At 40.9% G+C, this 21,496-nt stretch overlaps 2 protein-coding genes across 2 annotated transcripts; both read right to left on the reverse strand.

The window, feature by feature from the left end:
- Positions 1 to 8,750: 8,750 nt before the first annotated feature.
- si:ch211-229d2.5 (zona pellucida-like domain-containing protein 1) lies at positions 8,751 to 12,838 on the reverse strand. The gene is made up of 10 exons (XM_062473125.1): positions 12,707 to 12,838; positions 12,221 to 12,441; positions 11,726 to 11,910; positions 11,472 to 11,544; positions 11,161 to 11,258; positions 10,737 to 10,817; positions 10,248 to 10,416; positions 9,954 to 10,053; positions 9,760 to 9,780; positions 8,751 to 9,630 (listed from the first exon to the last, which is right to left on the reverse strand). Exons 1-10 carry the CDS (start codon positions 12,801 to 12,803, stop codon positions 9,494 to 9,496), a joined length of 1,182 nt encoding a protein of 393 aa, XP_062329109.1. The 5' UTR covers positions 12,804 to 12,838; the 3' UTR covers positions 8,751 to 9,493.
- Positions 12,839 to 14,997: 2,159 nt separating this feature from the next.
- zpld1b (zona pellucida-like domain containing 1b) lies at positions 14,998 to 20,583 on the reverse strand. The gene is made up of 10 exons (XM_062472899.1): positions 19,337 to 20,583; positions 18,913 to 19,133; positions 18,586 to 18,767; positions 18,398 to 18,470; positions 18,162 to 18,259; positions 17,759 to 17,839; positions 17,360 to 17,531; positions 16,344 to 16,446; positions 16,206 to 16,235; positions 14,998 to 16,107 (listed from the first exon to the last, which is right to left on the reverse strand). The coding sequence occupies exons 1-10, from the start codon at positions 19,440 to 19,442 to the stop codon at positions 15,932 to 15,934; spliced, it is 1,242 nt and encodes a 413-aa protein (XP_062328883.1). The 5' UTR covers positions 19,443 to 20,583; the 3' UTR covers positions 14,998 to 15,931.
- Between the last annotated feature and the right edge of the window lie 913 nt (positions 20,584 to 21,496).

Raw genomic sequence — 21,496 nt, forward strand, 5'->3', positions numbered from 1 at the left:
CTTGTTATAGATCAGATGCAGCATTAAGATGTAAAAGATGCGTGTTCAATAAATGTTAAATATTTATCTCAGGTTTAAAGGTCTCTGTGAGCATAACGTCGAACCATTCTACCAAGTCTTGCTGAAGGCCTCCATGTTATCTCAGTACTCCAGATACTACAATACTCTTTTAGTATTGTAGTATCCTAAGACTATGTACAGTACAACTTCTGTCACTGAACGATACTGTTTACAACAGCGAGTTTCCCGGTCCCTTTCCACATCTATCAAGATGAACAATGAATTTTGGTGTTTCAAAACCCATTGACACTTCCCTGCTGTATGACTATGTTAAGCCTGTGTTCTGCTCCTCTCTTTCACCAACCGTCTCTGGAGGAGGGGATCCCTCACTAAATTGCTCCTCCCAAGGTTTCTTCAATTTTTTTCCCTCCAGTGAGTTTTTCTGGGAGTTTTTCCTTGTCTTCCTTGAGGGTTTAGGTTGGTTGAGGGGCAGTTCTATGGGCATATGGGAAGCCCTCTGTGACATGCTTGCATGTAAAAAGGGCAATACAAATACATTTTGATTTGATTTTGATTTACATGAAATCCGTTGGCTCTGCTCTCACTGTCTTACAATAGACTGCCCGTGACAGCAACATTCCACCACAGAGGTCAAAGGTCTGTCCCTTGGCCTTCCCAGAAGCCTCAGGCCTATGCCCTTTCCAATTGAAAGACTTCCATTTTGAGAGGCCTGTAAGCAACAATGGAACACTTGTGAGTCCGTAATGTTTTTCAGTGTGACTTTGTACAACATTCAAACACAAAGGTCAATGTACGTGCACACACGCATATCCAAAAAGACCTGATCAACAGAGGCGACTACATGCATTCTCTGTTTACTTAGATTGCTTTGTAACAACCTGAGTGAATGAGAAAAGACATGATCATCTGTCTGAGGTCAATTAGATCCCTTCACATTAATCTTACACAATTTATTTTCTTAATCCACCTAATTTTGTAAAAAAGATTTGATGGGCTCTTTTGTTCTCTCCCTCTTTAAAGAACATTGATGGACTAATTAAAATACAGATTATTTCTCTTTGTTCTTCATCAAAAGATTAGCTGAAGTCATTTAACGTCTAATGGAGAATTTGGGGGAATACTTCTGCACCCTACTATTTATTAATTTCCTCTTCCACCTACCAAGTAGAGAAGGGAGAGACCTAACCTGAGCTTGAAATTGACATTCTCAGTCAGAGCAGCCAATCCGACGTCCCTGCTATTGTCCTGGACTTGAGGGAGCCTACTCCCTGACGCATCTAGCAGCAAACAGTCCACTTCTGTTATTTGTGGCTAAAATTCGTCATCAATCATAGATCCATGTGTCTAACTGAACAGCTTCATGAGAGCAGTGGCTGTATGCTATTCTGTTCACATCTACAGACAAACAACAGCAAAACAAATGAGATGTGGGGCTAGCTCCCCCACCCTACACTACAGACTCCCTGAAGATAGAGGCACATGAGGCGCACCCCAAATGAGAGAAAAAATGTCTGAAAGAGCATGAATCTTTAATCAAACGTTGCTGATGTACCTTGCCTTCAGCACTTGGAGCCAAGCTGAGAACTGAAACGCAAAGAGCTCAGATGTTTTTGCTCCCTTGAAAAGACAATGAAGAATCTCTTTTCCAACACAAATGTGTCATGGGAAAAGCCTGCTTGTATTAGGTTGCTGTGTTTCAAGATCTTTCCTCTCGAGTCCCACAGGAAGAACGTCTTCCCCCATTATTCTAAACAGGGTGCTCCAAAGTGGGTGGAGAAATGCATTTTTTATCATTTTGCCCCCAAACTACCTAAGCAGAGCTCTACATCACCAAATCCTCTCATGTATGTTATAACAGTTTGAATCTTTATTCAGCGCGTTGTTGGTTTCTTTGTGGTTCCATCACAGGAGTTTCAGTTTCTAATTTGGTCCTCCCTTGAGCTAGACTGAAAATGCAAAATGAAAACATCTCATACAGGAAGAGAATGGCAAGGAATAGTTTGAGAAAGCCCCACTCACACAGTATTCTTTATCCGGATATGTGCGGTTTAGAATTCATCTGTTGAAAGTTTATGTTCAAATTACTAAATCATATCACATCATGAGAGATGAAGAATAAATATGACAAAAGGAGTCAAAAGCAGAAGATAATGTATTCCTTGCACAGACATATCACCATTGCAGACAAAATATTGAAGAAAAACAAAACAAGGAACAAGTAATAGCGCCTTTGTTTTGTTCCACCTCAAAAATCAAAGTAGAGCTCATTAAGAACCTCCATTCTTTCACACTCTGGAAGACGGATGAATGGAGGGATCGAAGAATTCAGAAACTTCACAAGCAACTGAAGGTAAGTTCTAAATAACTAGTAAATAAACAAGCAACATTGCAATTCATCATTCTCTGTTCATAGCTGAAAAAGAGAAAAAACATCAAAATAATTATGTCTTTCACTGATTTGATAATTGCTCAGCCCATATAGAACTTCTGATATTTTGTTAAAACCCATGTTTCATGGAAACCAGCTTTATTTGAGCAATGGCTCTGTAGAGTACAATTCTTATAGTTCACAGAAGGACCTTGAGTAGCCTACAGCAATTAACCACTCTAGATCCTGAGGGATAATTGTAACTTAATGGTTTGACAGACTGTGCTGCCATTAACGTTGAGCTTTTCCACCTACACTTGAATGTGCAACTCAAGGCCGTAGCCATGGAGTCAACATTGGGGGGACGAATTACATTTTTTATGATAATTTCGGACAGTGTGCGTGGTTGCCTGTCGTAGCGTAGCACATTTATATTTTTATATCAATATATTGGGGGGGGGGGGGACATTTTTACCAGATTTGAATATTGGGGGGGATGTGTGTCCCCCAATATGTATTATGATTACGGCCTCGGTGCAACTCAATGCTTGGCAGGATTTGCCTCAGAAGCCACCACTTGACAGCACTGAGGGGGATTCACGCAGGCTCTTTAGTGCCATGCTATTTTCCTCTGATGTGAACCCAATCAGTTCACCTGCCCCTGTCCCCACCTCTCATCCTAATCAGTCAGACCACAGTGTACCAGCCAGGAGGGTCCTCACTCAGGGTGGGGGGGTTGGGGTTCCGCTTGCAATTACACCAAACCTGCTATCCATTGGATGCCACTTGCCACAGAGATATGTGAAGAGTGAGGCTGGCGTTAACAGCCCCTCCATATCTGGCAGCTCGCTCTCAGTGTGACAGAGGTGGGGTCTTTAGTTAGGGTCAGAGAGAGCTATGTACCATATGCATAATGAAACAGGTTGTTTTAGCCTAGCTGGATCTCCGCCCCAGGCTGTCTGCCCCTACTTTTGGGATGTCTGATTGCCCTTATGAATTATGAAAGGAGATACCTCCCAGGGATTGGTGCACAGCATCACGTCTCAACTGAGTGTCACAGGATGTTTGCTTTGTATGAGTGCACCGGGCTGTCTCTTATGGTACCATGTGATTTGGCCCCGCACCCCTGCCCCACCCGAGCCCCTGTAGACTGCATTAGTGTTAGGTCAGCAGGGCTAAGTGGACATGCATTCCTCTGGCAAAGAGGGTGTGTGGAGTCTGTTTTCCCACCCACTCCCCATTAATCGCTTGTATCTGCTGATTAGCCAACCAACACAACATTTCCTCTTACATCCACCTCCCTCCCTACTCCTTCGTGGAGTAGAGAGAGAGAGAGAGAGAGACTGTAGACAAGATGAGTCTGAGACATCCCATATGTGAACTAAACAGAAACACTCAGCCTTTGATCTGTTTCATAGCGATACATCACTTTTTCTGATTAGGATTCCTCTTTTAGTTGTATTGAAACAAAACGTAGATTTTGTTTTGAAGGAATATCCCAAATTGTCAGTCAGTTAATCACTGGGCTGTAATCGACCTCAGGCTGTCATTCAGTGTCCTTCTCATAAGTCCTTGATCCTGCAAATCCCAATCAAACGTAGCCTCTAAACCTAAATGGAGACAGTCCTTCTCTGAGTCCCTCCAGTCCTGCCAGTGCATTATTAATGGGGTTTAAATTGAATGTGCCTTTGTCCCACCAGGGATGTACACAAGCGTGGGAGGACCCCACAAAAATGGGTTCTGCCCCTCTCTCACAGCAGGGAATCAAAGTTTCATCTATCACATTAAGAGGTGCCGCATCAATCATTTGCAAGTACCCCAGTGTTGAAGTGTGAATGGACAGCTTGACAAATATGCCAAGATAAAGTAGGACAAGGTGATGATGGTATTTTACATTTCAGGAGGTTTATTTCAAACTCAAAACAATAGTCAGCTGAAAGCTAGAGAATCAGCCTTAATATCAATATAGAAGGCTGTGATGCAGATATGAAGACAGCTGTGTATTGCGGATGTCCAACCTTAAACCATACTTACTAGAATATGTTTTACTCCCTTCTCAGGGCTATGTTGTGGTAGGAGGCTGATGTATTGTATGGCTGATACTTCTTTCCCTTTGATTGGGTGGCCCACACTCCATCTCCAAATTCCAGAGGAGCCTTCCTGCTGTAGGGGTCTACATTTTAATAGTTAGTAGTCCCCAAATGTGTTTGAGGAGTTGAAATGCTGGTCCAGAGGACAAACACTGCAGCTCAACCAGAGCAGGATTACTTGTTCTTTTGGAGGGATTTGCCATTCTCTCTCTCCCTCTCCGTCTTCCTCTCTCTCTTTCTCTCTCTCTCTCTCTCTGTCTGTTTCTCTCCCTGTCTCTCTCTCTCTTTGTCTTCACCACTGTTTGCATAAAGACAAAGCTTCAGCCCAAATCCTCTTTATCTGCTGTCCACATACCTTGCTACTGAAAACAGATCAACTTTTAGAGAGCAAGAGTTTTGAGGATCTAAACTGGGTGCTGAAGGCAGATTACAATCTGTGGTACGACAATAATCTGCTAACTGAACATATCTTCCTCCCCATATTTCTCTTGGTTTTACTATGTAGTACAAACTTAAGTTTAAAATGATTCTTTAGGGCTTTTGTGTTCATCTCTGTGTCTTACAGTTTTTCACAATTGCTAAAACACATTTCTTGAAACAGTCACCCATTTTCTCAAAACTGTAAGCACAAAACCTCATCTATTTACAAAACCTCTGACTCCTCTTGCAAAATGAAACTTTCGCCTCAAAACAGATTTACCTGTGCTCAAAATCAAACACTGCTATCAAATCATAAACAAAGTGATCAAAATTCTATACACTATCAAGCAGTCAGTAAACAATACACCAAAAAATAGAAAACACATTGTTCAAAACATATAGTTCTCAGGGAGAAGATTTTTACGTAATCTCAATTTCATATTTATCCGTCATTGTCTTTTGATGAACAAAAACATATTCTATCATAGTAGCTCAAAATTGATCAGAAATTACTACTCTGCTTTGCTCTTTACAATTGTTTTGTTCTTTCTCCTCCTTGTACCCCTATACAGTACTGTACCCTGCATCTCACTACTCACAACTCACTCTTGTTCTTTGTTGATATGAACCTGCAACCAGTCAAAATCTATTGAGCAGTCAGTACTGTTACTGTAACAAATGGAAAGTACAATGTTCAGGGCCATACAATGTGTTCATTGTACAGTATACAGAAATGCAGTATATACAATGCACTGTAGGCTACTACAGTATACAATACTACTGTAAAAGAGACAAAAATCAAAGAAGTAAACATGTGATCAATGTGCTTCTTCTTGTCTTTGGGCTGGGTTAGGCCAGTAGCTGTGTTTAGAGTTTTGCTGAAAATTCTAAGTGAGATCTGCAAATTGTGTTTTACCATGTGAAATGGTTTAAGGTATTGACAACAGACAGGCACAATTAGCTACATGAGTTCAGGCAACTGAGAACTTTGTTCAGCCAATGGGTTTTAGTGTTTTAGCAATTGAGAAAAACTGTAAATGATTTCCATGATAGGCTCCAAAGTTATCAGTCTGGTTTCCTTTAAGATCTTAATGTTGCATTAATGCACATAATGACTCCCAGCTTTTTGTTTCTCCATATGGCTGACCCACATTGCAGACCAGGTTTATACATTTTTTATAATAGTCCTGTCTGGAAATGTAAATGTACAGCTGACACGACAGCTCTGCAGTCTCTCAGAAAACCATGCAGTGGATTTTATCTATCTAAGAACAACATGACACCAAAAATGACATTTTTTTTGCAAATGTCTTTTTTTAATTTTATTTTTTACTTTTCATGACATTTATCTGCAGTGTTCTAAATAGATTTATTGTTCAAACTTCTCCTCTTTTGCAGAGTTTCATCTTACCAGGATGTTTTCTCAGTGTACACTAAAACAATGTGTGTCATATGTCTTACAGCTTTTCTATCAATGCGACTAGCACTTATTCAAACATATCAAATTATGGACTTTATTGTGTTACTGTGATGGCCATCCATTTTGCCTTCCAGCCTTCCCATTTTGGACTATAAGGTTAGTTGAAATTGATGGATCCACCAACATAGCAGCCAACAAACAGAGAGACCTCTACAACGTCTCCCCAGAACCCATCCCCCTTCAGCATTAACATTTTAGGAGGCTCACCATCTGTAGGGAAAGGTTAATACTCACACCATGAGAGAGAGCGAGAAAGAGAGAGTGACCGTCCTTATTTTAATTCACTCATATACAAAGTTAGATTTATGTCTAACCCTCTTACTCTGATCATTGTTCCTGACTACATGATCAACAAGCTGATTTATCCACTGCTGTTTTAACTGGGTCATCTTGCCAAACACTTTGAAGTGGCCTACTTAGATGTCTGCAACGTCATAATTAGATCATTTTCTACCAAGCTATTAACAATCTATTTATGTTTTAAGGTGCCATCCCAGTTAGCTTTGAGTATACAACATTTACTCCTTGTGTTTGCATTGCTCAGTGGTTAGAGCATATGACCAGATCACAAGGTCACAGGTTCAATGCCCCCTTTACTGTACATTGCATTGGATAATATTGTTAAATATCTTTTAAATAACATGCATATCATAGCTTTCCAATTAAAATATTTTGTTTTAAATCTTGATTGTAAAACATGTTACAGTTTTTCTCGATTGCTAACACACAAAAATGGTATGTGTAATCCCCACAAAACCATTTTGCCAAATCCCAGCAGAAAGACCATGTACCCCAATCTTTACACACAATTGACCCTTTTTGACACATTTCTCAGGTTCATTCACACTTCTTTGCAAAAGTCTAAACACACCTCTTACTTTAAGACACAATTATCACCATTATGTCATTCAGAAAACACTGCCATTTGATAAGTAAACCCAAAACAGCGCAATTCAAACAACCTTAACAACCAATTATCCATGTGTAAGCACTAACAAGCAAATATACTCAACAAGCAATCAGGGGTTTGGAATGAATACAAAGCTAAGCTGATCTGTACTTCGAAATCATGGATGCTAATATCAGAAGAAAAGGAAGAATTGTCCAAATGAGAGGAGGTGGACAAGGGAGAGGAAGAGGCAGAGGAAGAGGAAGAAGAACAACAATCTCAAATGAGATCCGTGCCACACTATGACAGAAATCCCTATGACAGAACAACCTTCTCCAAGCCATGGAAGAAGCTTGTGGGGACATTGCTGTGGAGTCTTGTCAGGGATGGCTCAGGCATTCAGGGGCATTTTCCCTGCTGTTTGGCTAGAGAAAACATTGCCTGTGAAGTTGAGGAAAATCTCTGGCCTGACCCTGGTCAGAGATAGGATGCTGACCCACAATGAACAGTACTGTTCTCAAGCTCTGTTACCCAGGCAACAATTATTTGTTTATTTCCTTGTTTTCTTAGCCTTTGTTCCCCAAATTACAATTTAGAGCAATATATTTGTGTTGTTGACTAAAAGTACTACTATTTGTATACTGTGACCACTACAGTAACAAGAGCTCAAAATGCAATTGCTGTATAATGTAAATAGAAAATAAACAGCCTGTAAGAAGGACAATTGCAGTAATTGTGAGTTTTATGATTTACATCATGTCAAACTCATGAGGTGGAACATATCTAGAATTCAGGGACACGTTATAGTCAATGGTTCTTGAAAACCTTTTTATAATAGTGTTTTCAATTCCTCCCAGCAGTGTCTAAAGGGTATTCAGAAGGTTGAATTTATTTGAGGGCTTTGTGTGTATTTTGAATGCAAAGTTAGGTTTATACGACAGATAATATGGTTTTGACTACAGTGTCAAGATGTGTGTATAGAGTTTGGAGAAAACACAGTACACATTCAAGAAATGTGTCTTAGCAATTGAGAAAAACTGTAAGTTTGTGTGAAGGAAATATGAAGTACCTATGTGACACTTCTTAAGCAGTTGCTTGAGTATGCTTACCTTTACTACCAGACTTGCCATTCTTTGTAAGTAGCCTCACGCATTGTCGCCAAAGAAATTCCTGGATTTTAAAAATGGTGATGAGATACCCTCTAGTGGAGAGTTACTTCAGCACTCCCAGAGTTGTTTATCTACATCTATTGTATGAAACCGCCACAGCTAAGGGCATACAATCACTTGTAATGGCCATATATTCGAGAACATAAAAAGTATTCAGTAAAATCATCATTAAACAAATTAATTGACTGCACCACTCAGAAATGGCTAAATCTGGATGTTTCTAATGTGATTTGGATATCATGACAAGTTGCACGATGTGGAAACATGGTTATGGGGTCACAATGAAAGGCATCAACATAATAATCCACAACCTGTAAGTTTTAATGATGATGCCACATAGAGACATGAAGCAAAATAATACAAATACACAACTGCTACCATTCATGTCTTCTACCATTTACAAACTTTTCACACAACACGGGTCACAGTGAACTGTAGCTGTAAAATGTTTGTGATAATATAACATGTAAGGAATTAAAGAATAAAAATACAGAATTGACCTGTACCCCCTCTGAACATGAACAAACAAAAAGTTCTATTTTTGTTCTGAAACAAAGTTTGCCATATGGCTTCAATTGGCATCATGGCTTCGGGGCCCACTGGAATTCAGGATAACTGCCCACTCATATCAACCACAGTTTAATTCTACATGCCCACCTTTTCATACATCACATGCAAAAAAAACTTAAAGACGAGAGCATCATCTAAGTGAACGACTTTAAATGCTGCTCTGGAGTGCACAAACCCTCCTGCCCCTCCTAACCAACTAAAGAGAAGGATTCTCACAGGGTCAGGAATGATGTATCTGCTTCACCCAAGCTCATGGTTTATGTACACATACAGAGATGATTGGTGCACACTATACAGTATGTAGCTACATGTTTTGTAAACCAACTTCCTCAATGTAGTTATTGATACAAGCTTAACATGTGGAGCAAAGACACATGCAGGGTCCAAAAATGAAAGATAGTCAAGAGAGTATTTCTTTCAGTATGGACATACTGTTTCATTGTCAAAAGTGTTGCTTTGTCACTTTTTCTTGTGTCCTACAAACTCTTAGCCTAGCCTGTTTAGTTTACGGTAGAAGGTGGCAGCCATCAGAATAGCAGCCACCGCAACCACAATGAGAACTGCCACAGCAATTCCCAGACCAACTGATGTCCCACTCTCAGATTTTTGATCACCGGACAGTGCTAGCAAAGGAAGAGGGTGGGACAGGGTCAGTAAAAAAACACAGTGGATGCTGCTAATGAAGTATTTGAGAACTTCAATCAAGTCCCCAGTAAAGTATGTCTTTAACGGAACTTATTAAAGAAACTTACCTGTGTTTGGGGAGGTTATGGCTAGGAGAAAGACATGTCAAAGACATCAATGTCAAAAATCTATTCTCAAACATATTTTTTTATTTGAGCATGACATTAATACTTGGAATTGCAAATTATTCCAATGTTAGTATAACTTGCAAGTGCTGCACAGGGATATTTTGAGAAGAGGAAAAGAGCCAGAGAGGACTTACTGCTCTCAGCCCTGGTCTTGATTGGCACGGTAAGGACAGTCTGCTCAGTGACACCGTCGTCGATAACGGCCTCCACACCTCTCCTCCTCCTATTGCATTGCTGCAGGAACAGACACAGAGAAAAGTTGACAAAGCACATGGTTCATACTTCTCCTTCGAGAGGAGCAGTCTAAAACTGAGACGGTCTAGGTTGGCGTTAGATTGCAAAAATGCAGTTCACCCACCAAGGGTTGCCATTTTAGAGGGAAATAAATTGAGGGGTGTTCTGTTTATTGTGTCAGTGTCATCTCATGCCTTGAAGGTGCTGCAGGTGCTGGGTTCACAAAGTCTGGTAATGCAATGGAGGTAGTAGGTGGAGACGGTCTCATTCTGCTGCTCGATGAAGCGGAATGCCGGGAAGTTGAAGCGGGCCTTCTGGCTCACCCCGTTCTCTATTATGGTGGTCTGCTGATTTACGGAGCACCTTTAAAAAAAAGGCGAACCTCAAAAGTGCCCATTTGCACATGACACCAGTAGATACACAGAGAATATTCATTATTGAATGGATGAGGATGCATTTTGAGAGCAAGGCCCCTTTGGCACTTGGCAAGATGTAATTGCTAATTCTCTATTTTAATGAAAAACACTTGAGAGGTTAGGACCTGGACAGATGTACTATGTAGCGCACAGGTAGACTGTGTCTGAATGCAGCTTAGACAGGAAGTAGAGTTTGTATGTTAGCTGCTGAGACAGATTTAAGTGTATTTTTCATATTTTTTCATAGTCTTTCTTTTATTTACTTACGAGACAAACAGATTAAAGATGGTTGAGTTGGAGGGTCTGGGTGAAATTGAGGCATAGCACCGGTCCAGAAGAACATTATACCTGAGGAGAAAGAGTGAAGTCACCAGAGCCAATCAGAACCTTCTCATCACCTTTAACCCCCATTCAGTTTCAGACAGATCATCAAGGATAAGAAGAATCCAGTTAAGGTGTTTGGGGTTTGGTGTATGGTTCTTCCCTTTGGCACTTATTTTGGTTGTTCACAATGTGTGCTTCATGTTTTGGCTACTCGCAATGTTTTGTGGCTATCTCGTTGTTATGATCAGTGACCTATGTACTTTGTAAAGCTCTCTCTTGGAAGTCGCTTTGGATAAAAGCGTCTGCTAAATGAATAAATGTAAATGTAAATGTTTCAGAGTAAAGTAATGATGTAAAATGATCTTACTGGGATGTCAGGTTGACAGCAAGAACCTGAACATTGATGTTAGTTCTTAGCTCGACCCCCTGGTACGGAATAACAAGGGGTGTGGTGTAGTTTTCATCCTGGCAGAGGAAGGAAAGGAACATTCTAAGTGCATTATAAAACATTTACACAAGATCAAACATCTAGGCTTACTGTGAACCAAATATGTGGGGTATCATTACAGCCTATTCTGCGTAGCGTGTCCCAATTTGTTCAGGGCCGGTTACTACAGCAAGGCTTTGAAATGTGTACGCTGGGGCCGTTTCAGGTGTCAGGCAGGTGTTTGTTTTTACCTTGTACAGAGCCATGCTGAGGGTGCTGATGAAGCTGCCATTGATTTCCTTCAAAGCAATGGAGGACGCAGCACTATGGAGAGACACAGCCGATAGATAGAGGCTCAATCACTGTGTGGCCACTCAATCACTCCCACGAGACCCAATCAAAGTCAAAAGATGAAAAAGTGAAGTTTCCATTGCTAAGTGAGTAGGCCAGGTCTGCAGATCAGCAGAGATGCTGAAGAGGGGTCAAGGTTTAGGTTGGCACTTACACATCTACTTGTGTGTTGTTGATGAGGTACTCCAGTGGGTAAGCGCATGAGTAGAAGTACTTGAGCTCAGCGTTGTAGGTGACGGCCCCTTCGGTAGGGTCAAAAGAGCGGACCACACCACTTACGTTGACCGTTTGAATGTTTGAAAAGTCCGAGAATATTCCTATGCCTGGTGAACTCGTGGTCTGAAAAAATATAGAACAACATCGGTTTTTCATAGGCTGGAATCAACGAACAAACGTAGAGTAGAAAGGTAAAACAGCTGGACATCCCCCCCCCCCCCATTAAATCAGACTGAAGCCTTTACTTATTCTGAATGTTTCATCCCTTCTATTCCAACATGTACAATCAGAGCTGATGAACGGAACACATTGGCTTCAATCTCAGCTTTTTCCCATAATGTGATGAGAATCACGTCTCTTCTTTCTAAATGTTACTGTGTCTCCTCGGCCATGCAGAGAGAGCTTAGACAGATTCTGTTGATGTTCCACTCACCAGGAAGGTACTTCCGCAGGCGTTACCCAGTCGTATGGGGAAGCTGAACCGGAGTACTGGCGGAGTGACTGACATGTCCAGTCTACCCTTGCAGTCTGGGTTATCCACGATCTGGTTCAGGATCAGGAGAGTCTCATTGTATCCGGTATAGACGGCGGGGCAGATGAGGATGGTCAGGTCCATAGTAGAGGTCCCGCAGACCACAGAGATGTCGGTGTACTCTGGGGGATGCAAGGCAGTGCTTTGACTTATTCAGACAGGGATGGCTTTACATGCTGTCTTTGTGTCTGACATGTTCTCAAGCACAACCTAATTCAGCTGTGATCTAAAGAATAGCCTCAAAGTCTCAAACCAGATTCAAGCACTAAACACATCCTCCTTACACCCAAATAACCAGTTTGTAATATATGCCAACCAGACTGCAGCTGACTGCCAGCAACAATCAATACTCAACTATAGATACTTTATGGGTGGGTGGATAGGTACCTGGTTTTCTGGAATATGCTCCACAGTCAGTTGTGGTCAATGCCTGAAGGATCCCAATGCTCAAGGAGGTCAGGATGAGTAAACTAAACAACGCCATCTCACCAGTTCAAAATCTAAATCTAATCACACAAGCGTCATCGTAAACATCACAGTAAGTAAAAATGAAAAAAAAAAACAATTCTAAATGTCCGAAGCATTATGTAAAATCAAAGCAAGCAAGCACAATATGTTATTTACTAATCTTACCTCTTCAATCTCTTAGCTCAGTTATGCTGGTAGGCATGAGCTTCATTTATATATGGGACTGAATGAGTTTGACATTTCACACACGCTCCTGGGATTGGTTGTAAACAGGGTCAAGGCTTCTTTCGTGTGATGTCTCAGTTAGTGTGAACAATTAACTTTTGTGGTTGATGTACCATGGTTCTTTCCTGGAGGCACATTCTGAAACCCAACACAACAACCTTCAAGGTTGCATCTTCTGGTCTCTTTGTGAGTACTTGCAAACCTTTGTGTGCTAATATGTAATTTAATAAAGGTAGTGTATGGTTCATAGTCTTCTGGGACCACACAAACTCACACACGCACATAGACGCATAGGCAATTTTACCGCAGGTGCAAGGGGTGCATTTGCACCCCCTATTGTTGGGATGAAAACACTTACATTTTCAAATTTATGTAAAAAGCGATGAAATGTTTTTAGAACATTTTTAAGTGATGTCAGAGTTGCATGTTCTATTTTTTGTATGTTCTGTTTGTTGTACTCTAATGATTAGTTTTACATTTTTAGATCTAGTATTATTTTTGAGCATGTTTTTGTAAGCAATCACTACCCTTTGCACCACCAGTTTTAAAACCTAGAATCACTTATGCATAGATGCACACACACACAGCTCCCAGTTTGTGTTGTAGTGTGTTGTCAAGTTATCTGGGAATTTTCTGTCTCAACTTATGACCAAATGAAAAGCTTATTCACATATCACATTGTTAGTTATATATATTTTTTTTACAGAAGTGGAACGAGAAAAATGAAAGAATTCTGTAAATTGATCTTGTCAGGTGAGCCACCTGGGAAGGAAACATATTTACTGTGATTAGGAACGAATCAGAGCACTGGGTTCAGCCCTCTTTTGTCAAATGCACAAAACCAAGATGAGGACACACCACTAACATGTGCCATAGCTAACTTCTCACCTGACCATGTGTTTCTATTTTTACATACTTACAGCATGTTGTCAGGTGACCCATAAAAACTTTTTTCCCATGGACCTGGAAACTGCACTTTGCTTAAGAATGGAATGTCCGCCCAATGAACACACCTCATTTGTTTAATTAGGATGGCAATGGTGATCCTCTCTCACCTCTCATTCACCAACTGTCATTGTAAGTTTAGATTGTGTAAAAGCTGTTCAACTCACGATTAGCATGACTGTAGGATCTGGTTAGGGTTATAACTACACAGAGTCACAGAATTAGGTATGTCACCCAGAACACATACTTTTATTGTTTATGGGAATTTGTCAATTTTGTGAAGATGTCTCTGATAATACCCAATTGCTCTGAAAGTACCAAGTTAATGAATGGAATAGTTTAGACAAGTTCTAGACAAAATCAACGTATTTATTACACATAGGTAAGGTGCAGGTGTCTGTTACACTCAAGAAGACTGGACAATGAATACAGGAAATCAAGGGAGTATATGGTATCACAATATGGGAGGATACAAGATGATTGGCACAGCCTTTGCAGGCACAGAAAAAGAACAATGTGTGCTAGATAGCTTTTGTTCAGGTCTAGAAATGGCCTTGTCGCTCCTTCTATTTTCCTCATTCAAAGTTGCATGGCATTATACACTTTGGAAATATTGTGACCTCTGACTTAACAGGCCTTTCCTAGTGGCAAGTTTCTTGTATCAATGATACAAGAAACATAATTAATAGATAGGCATAGTTCTCTCCTGGACATAACCAAGGCTTATGTGCTCATGAGATTCATATTGCAAGGGGAGTCAGGTGGCTGAGCGGTGTGGGAGTCGGACTAGTAATCCGAAGGTTGCCAGTTCGATTCCCGGTCATGCCAACTGAGGTTGTGTCCTTGGGCAAGGCACTTCACCCTACTTGCCTCGGGGGAATGTCCCTGTACTTACTGTAAGTCGCTCTGGATAAGAGCGTCTGCTAAATGACTAAATGTAAGGTATAGATCAAACATTGTTTATTATATTCAGAACATTTCAAACAGTATAAAAGTTATAAAGTAATCATTATCTTTAATTATTGTTAACTGTTCAGTGGTTTAAGGACAGACCTCTTCATGAGGAACAGAACAGTATTGCAAACATTTTGGAATCATTCTTTAATTGGACTTTTGAAACAACACAGCAAGGTGTTGGTCAATGTAGCATTTGCAAAAGTTAACAGAAAAAGTTTTATACAAAACTTTTATTATCTTTATATGATTCAAACATTTCTTTGAATATAAAAATACAGACTAAATTAACATGATATAAATTTAAGTAATTAAAATAAATGGACAATTTATTTATTTTGTACATTTTAACCAAACAAAATCAGTGGGTACATGTACTGATTATGTCATCCATAAACAAGATATTTAGCTACAATAGTAATAAATCTAAAGATATAAGACATAGTCTTGTGAATACATATCCTACATTAACTTGGGATAGCATGTGTAAAATACCATACATATTAAATGAATACAGCAAAAACAATTTGGTGCTGGTCTTTTGTTGTGTCCCAGTCTTTAATGGTGTCAGGGGTTGATATTACAACAACAGCCTTATTTGTTTAATGAAACCAATTCTGTGCTTCACTATGACTGACAATAAGGCAGAGGTAATTTAAGTTGAGAGGAATGCAAGATGGGCCTTCATGGTGATCTAGATCATGCAGAATGTACTGTATGGATTGTCCTTTCAAAACACTTTAAAGAACAATGGATTGGTAAAAACACAAGGGAGTACAGGACGAAACAGAACACAGCGCTACATGGCACTCCATGGACAATATGCTATTTACGTACATGATGTATTTGAGTTTGGCGGCACAAGAACATAGAAGAGAACGTAAGTGAAAACATCAAATCAGAGACTTGGTTGAAAGGAGAAAAACAAGAGAAAGAGAGAGAGAGTGAAAGATAAGGATAAAGAAAAAGGAGACAGAGATTAGAGATAATATATTACAGATAATGAGAGAGAGGGAAGGTTTATTTGAAGATGGGATTCCAAGCTCCAGAGGGTGTTGCAGATGGGGGGTTGCCTCTTCGTAGGAGGCGGAGGGAAAGTAGAAAGAAGACAACACTGGCTCCTCCCAGAATGACCACACCTGAGAGCAGCGTACTGGTCACTGGGTTCATTGGGAGCAACGAGCCTCTCGACGCAGCTGAAATAACCCGCACAAAAAGAAAAAGCGTAAGATTAAACCTTTCTTCAACATGAAACACGTGATCTAGATTGTGAGTTGTCAGGACAAGGGCTTACCAAGTTGTGAGTTATTGGTTGGAGTTTCATCTGTAAAGACAATAACGGTCATAACCAATTCCAGAATAGACTGCAGATAGTATATATTTGATGATCTGCTCTTTCAGCAGAGATAAGACAGTAGGCTTTGGCACACACCACTCCTGGTGATTATGGGCCCAGCTGTGATGATGGCATTGCCAGACGCCGGTCTAGACTCTGTGCTCTCGTCAGTGTCCCTCCTACGACGATGACCGCAGATCTAACAGCCACATCACCAGGAGATCATCACATGTCATTTTCATACGTTAGCTTACACACCGTGGTGAGCTGCACAGATGCCAGGCCGACATGGGGACATTGTATAGTTGGTATAAACAGACCTGGGTTGTATCTAGGTGATGTGTAGTTGGTATAAACAGTCCTGGGTTGTATCTAGGTGATGTATAGTTGGTATAAACAGTCCTGGGTTGTATCTAGGTGATGTATAGTTTGTATAAACAGTCCTGGGTTGTATCTAGGTGATGTATAGTTGGTATAAACAGTCCTGGGTTGTATCTAGGTGATGTATAGTTGGTATAAACAGTCCTGGGTTGTATCTAGGTGATGTATAGTTGGTATAAACAGACCTGGGTTGTATCTAGGGGATGTATAGTTGGTATAAACAGTCCTGGGTTGTATCTAGGTGATGTATAGTTGGTATAAACAGTCCTGGGTTGTATCTAGGTGATGTATAGTTGGTATAAACAGACCTGGGTTGTATCTAGGTGATGTATAGTTGGTATAAACAGTCCTGGGTTGTATCTAGGTGATGTATAGTTGGTATAAACAGTCCTGGGTTGTATCTAGGTGATGTATAGTTGGTATAAACAGACCTGGGTTGTATCTAGGTGATGTATAGTTGGTATAAACAGTCCTGGGTTGTATCTAGGTGATGTATAGTTGGTATAAACAGTCCTGGGTTGTATCTAGGTGATGTATAGTTGGTATAAACAGACCTGGGTTGTATCTAGGTGATGTATAGTTGGTATAAACAGTCCTGGGTTGTATCTAGGTGATGTATAGTTGGTATAAACAGTCCTGGGTTGTATCTAGGTGATGTATAGTTGGTATAAACAGACCTGGGTTGAGAAAAACTATTAGACTGAGCCCTGAAGAGGAACAGGAATCCTTACTGGCATGAGCATTATGCAGTCATCCACCCGACAAAGCTTGCTGACACAGTGCAGGAACACAGTGGACATCTTCTGGTGTCTGTGCTTGACGAAACGGAACACCTCAAAAGCGAAACGACCCATCTGACTCTTCCCGTTCTCGAAAACAGTTGTCTGTGGATCTTTGTGACAGCTGTTTTGAAAAAAAAGCATAGTGCAACAGGGGCCCACACAGACACACACACACACACACTGAAAGCAATGGAAATGTCTGGGTCTATGTTAAAATACTCAATGCGAAAAACATCCTGTCATTCACCCAGAAACCCCTTTATGAGGGCTTGAATGATAAGTGGATGGGTGAATGGGTAATGGGCCACTTTGGCGGTTTATCTTGGCATCATTTGCAAGTGAGATTACCCAAAGAAAAGGTCATAGCGCAGTTCATCATTTGGATTCCCTGAAGGGGTGGTGTAACAGTAGTCCATCAAGATATTCCATCTACAAAGAGACAAAACTATGAGGAGCTGGTTCAGGACAGAGATCTAGTCTGACAACAGAACAGGACTGAAGGACTAGAGCCTTCACACAGGCTATTGAGACTAATGAATGGGAAGCAATGACAGTTGGTGGAGCTGAATTATGTTGATGTCAACCGAAAGTTGAAAGAAGCCAACATAATCCAAATGAAAAAAAGCCAAATGTTATTAAAGAGAAAATCCAAGTAGGACTGAAGAAGTTCAGAATGATCATTCATATGATACAAATAATAAGGGGGAGTGTGGTGGTGTCAATTAAAGGAAAAATAAATATAGTTTCTTACCGTTTGTCTAGGTTTGTAGCTTTAACTGCAGCGAATACTCTGGTTTTCAATGCCAGCCCAGCCACTGGGATGGAGAGAGGCTGATTGTAGTTTGAGTCCTTTGGAGAAAGTAATACATTAGCAGGCTTACTCTCTGAGTCATGTGTCAATGCAACATCTTACATAAATAAAGCATTTGAACGAGGCATATGTCAGTATACAAGGTCACAGAAAAATATTTCAGTTTTGGTACTCACATTATACAGGATCATGCTCAAAGTGCTCACAAATGTGCCATTATTATCTTTCACTGATATAGCAGCAGATGATCTTAAAATAATAAGATTTTAAGATTAATAATAATAAATTATAACAATAATAACAATGATCACACTTGAACAAAATCAATCTTAGGTAGGAAACAGGAAGTGTGTGAGGAACTCACGAGGCAAGCTGGGAGTTGTTAACCAGATACTCCAAGGGATAGCTACAGCTGAATTTATACAGCAGCCCGGGCAGGTAACTGATAATGGTTGGAGGGTCGGGGGTGTCTATGTACCCTGAGACATTCCCTATCTGCACCAGGGACATGTTCCCGTAGGCATTGGCCCCGTAGGCTGTTGTCACCTGTGAGAAAAAAACATCACCTCAGCCTTAGAATACAAATAAAGACGTTTAACTGTCATTTTGTACCAAAATCAATGCCAACAGATGCTCGTTAGTTTTTCTGTGAAGGTGCCCATGTGGTTGAGCTGTTCACATGGCCCCTCACCACCAGGCTGCTGCCACAGGCCTCCAGGGCGCTGAGACTGATGCTGAACAGCACGGCTGTGGGGAAAGTGTTGTTGTTGATGAAACCCCGGCAGTGGGCCTCGCTTTGGCGACCGTTCAGAGCCAGGTCTGCGTCGGTGTAGCCGGAAAACAGCACCGGACAGAAGTTGATCTTCAAGGTTATGGTCTGAACTCCGCAGTACACACTGATGTCACGCTCCGCTGGACAGAGAGATAGACAGAGTAATAGACAGAGACAATAAAAGAGAAAAGTTGACAAGAGAAGAGACGCTGACAAAACTAAGTAAAATATATTGCCTTTGAAGGTTACAAAAAAATATATTAAAAAAGCAATATAAAAATGATATTACAACATGTGGTGGGAAAGTAACGAGGGGGCTTTACACAGAGATGACAGTCCTCACCTGGAAACCTGCTGTGGTAGTTGGCATCACAGTTGTATCCATTAAATTGCGTGGATACTGAAGACATCCTAGATATCACCAGGAGGATAACATATACTCGCTCCATCTTCACACCTGGTGAGGTTCACACACATTTTCACTTTCATTCCCTCATCACCTAAGTGGCTCAGGTGCAGCATGAAAAGTCTCCAATCACTCTGTTACTGTACCTTAAAAACAAGTTCAAAACAGTTCCTTCCAAACCCCTGTAAATCATCCGGCTTCTCAATCTGTACTCCTCTTGTCCTCCCCGTTGGCTAAGCCTCACCCCCTAGCTACCCTGTCCACTAACCTTATCACCCTCTGTCCCCGGAACACCAACACGTTGACCCCTGGGTCTTGACCTAAATACCCCACCCCCCTATACCAAGCCCTCTTCAAGTATGGGTTCCAGTTTTACTCTTCTGCCCTTTATTCAACCCCGCTGTACTCACTCTCTCTCTTCTCTCCAAACCATTCTACATTCCTTTTTTCTCCAGCCTCTTTCACCCCACTCCCCGCTTCCCGCAGCTTCCACTAACACACTTGGGTCTTTATACAACCTCTGTTGCTGTGGTTCTGAAGCCTCTTACCTGGTCTGCAGTGTACAACTCAGCACTGTTCAAAGTGGTCTCACAAAAGGAGGGATCACTAATGCCGCATGAGTGTGTATGTGTGTGGTGTGTGTGAGTGCACGTGAGTGTGTGTGTGTGTGCGTACGTGTGTCAGTGTGTGGTGCGTGTTTTTGTGAGTGTGTGCATGTGTGTGTGTGTGTGTGTGTACAGAAGCAAGGAGACACACCATCTCACTATCCAAACACTTCAACAAAAAGTACTGTCCCACAAAACATGGGAAACTCCATCAGATGTGAATGGCCTGGACAAATCTTTTCACGGCGCCCAGAAATCTGAGTGGGCTCCGAGGGTTCCCACTCATCTCCCCTCGGCCTGGTCTCCGTCTGTCATCCCACACAAACAGCGGCACTCAGCAGGGGGGCCGGGCTGGGAATTAAGCTGTCATCAGGTACTGAAGAGAGTGGACCCTGCCTACATTCACATGGACATAAAAGTCAACTCAGGCTAATGCAGAGCAGTGTGTAGGTAATTTGGATGCACAGGGCATCACTTAGAGTGAGGCTTATTCTATGGCCTATACTGTACAATGGAAATCAAGGTGGATTTCTAGTGGTATTGGCAGGTTTGTACAATTCATCTTTTGCATGAGATTACTCTGTTTCTCGTCAAAATATTCTTTCAAAATTGTTTCGTGAGTGTGGATATGACAAATTCTAGACCTGTTTTCTTTTATGAGTTCCACTATATAGATTTAGTGTACATGTATACATTGTTTTGCACTTCACAATTTCACGTATGAAATTCAAAATCAAACTTAAAAAGGCTCTATTTGTGAGAATGTGTGTGCGTGTATGTGGGTATGCATGTGTGTAGCCTTGTCACTTTCTTTTTGTGGATGGCGATTGATACTGTGCGCCAATAGTACGTAACCCTCCGGCCTGTCTGCTTGCTCTCAGGAATGAGGTTTGGGTGCTGGACACGAGGAGCCTCTCTATTCACTAACATTCGTCCTTGTAATGATGCAGGCCTGAAATCAAATATGAAGCACAAACAAACAGACAACTGCCATTCAGGGTCCATAGGATCATATGGCCACATACACATGAAATGAATACATTTACTGAAACCATTACCATCTAGTTTATTTTACAATTCCCACCCAGCAGATGACCTACTTAGCCAACATATGGCCATTTGTTCTACTTATGAGATTCTCATATAAACTCTCTTATAGACAAAGACTTTTGGGTGTGTGTGCATGACAGACAAATAGGATTATAGAGAATGAGAGATACAGAGAAAAATACAAAAAGAACAAAACTTTACATTAAGGTTACATTAACTACTATTTCACTATAATGCTATGTAGTTGCTCTTCATAATGGTGTAGCAGTACAAGTTAATACACTGGTAAAACAAGAAATTGGAGAAAGATACAATGTACAGTATTAGGCATTTGCTGCTCCTTTTGTGAAGTCAGAGATTTACCTGTAATCATAGATCTTTGGCCGCATATGTAGAACTACATGCCAGCATACAAATAGCAAAGGATGGGCTGTATACTGGA

Source organism: Osmerus eperlanus, chromosome 11 (genome assembly GCF_963692335.1).
Source record: "Osmerus eperlanus chromosome 11, fOsmEpe2.1, whole genome shotgun sequence".
Taxonomy (NCBI): domain Eukaryota; kingdom Metazoa; phylum Chordata; class Actinopteri; order Osmeriformes; family Osmeridae; genus Osmerus; species Osmerus eperlanus.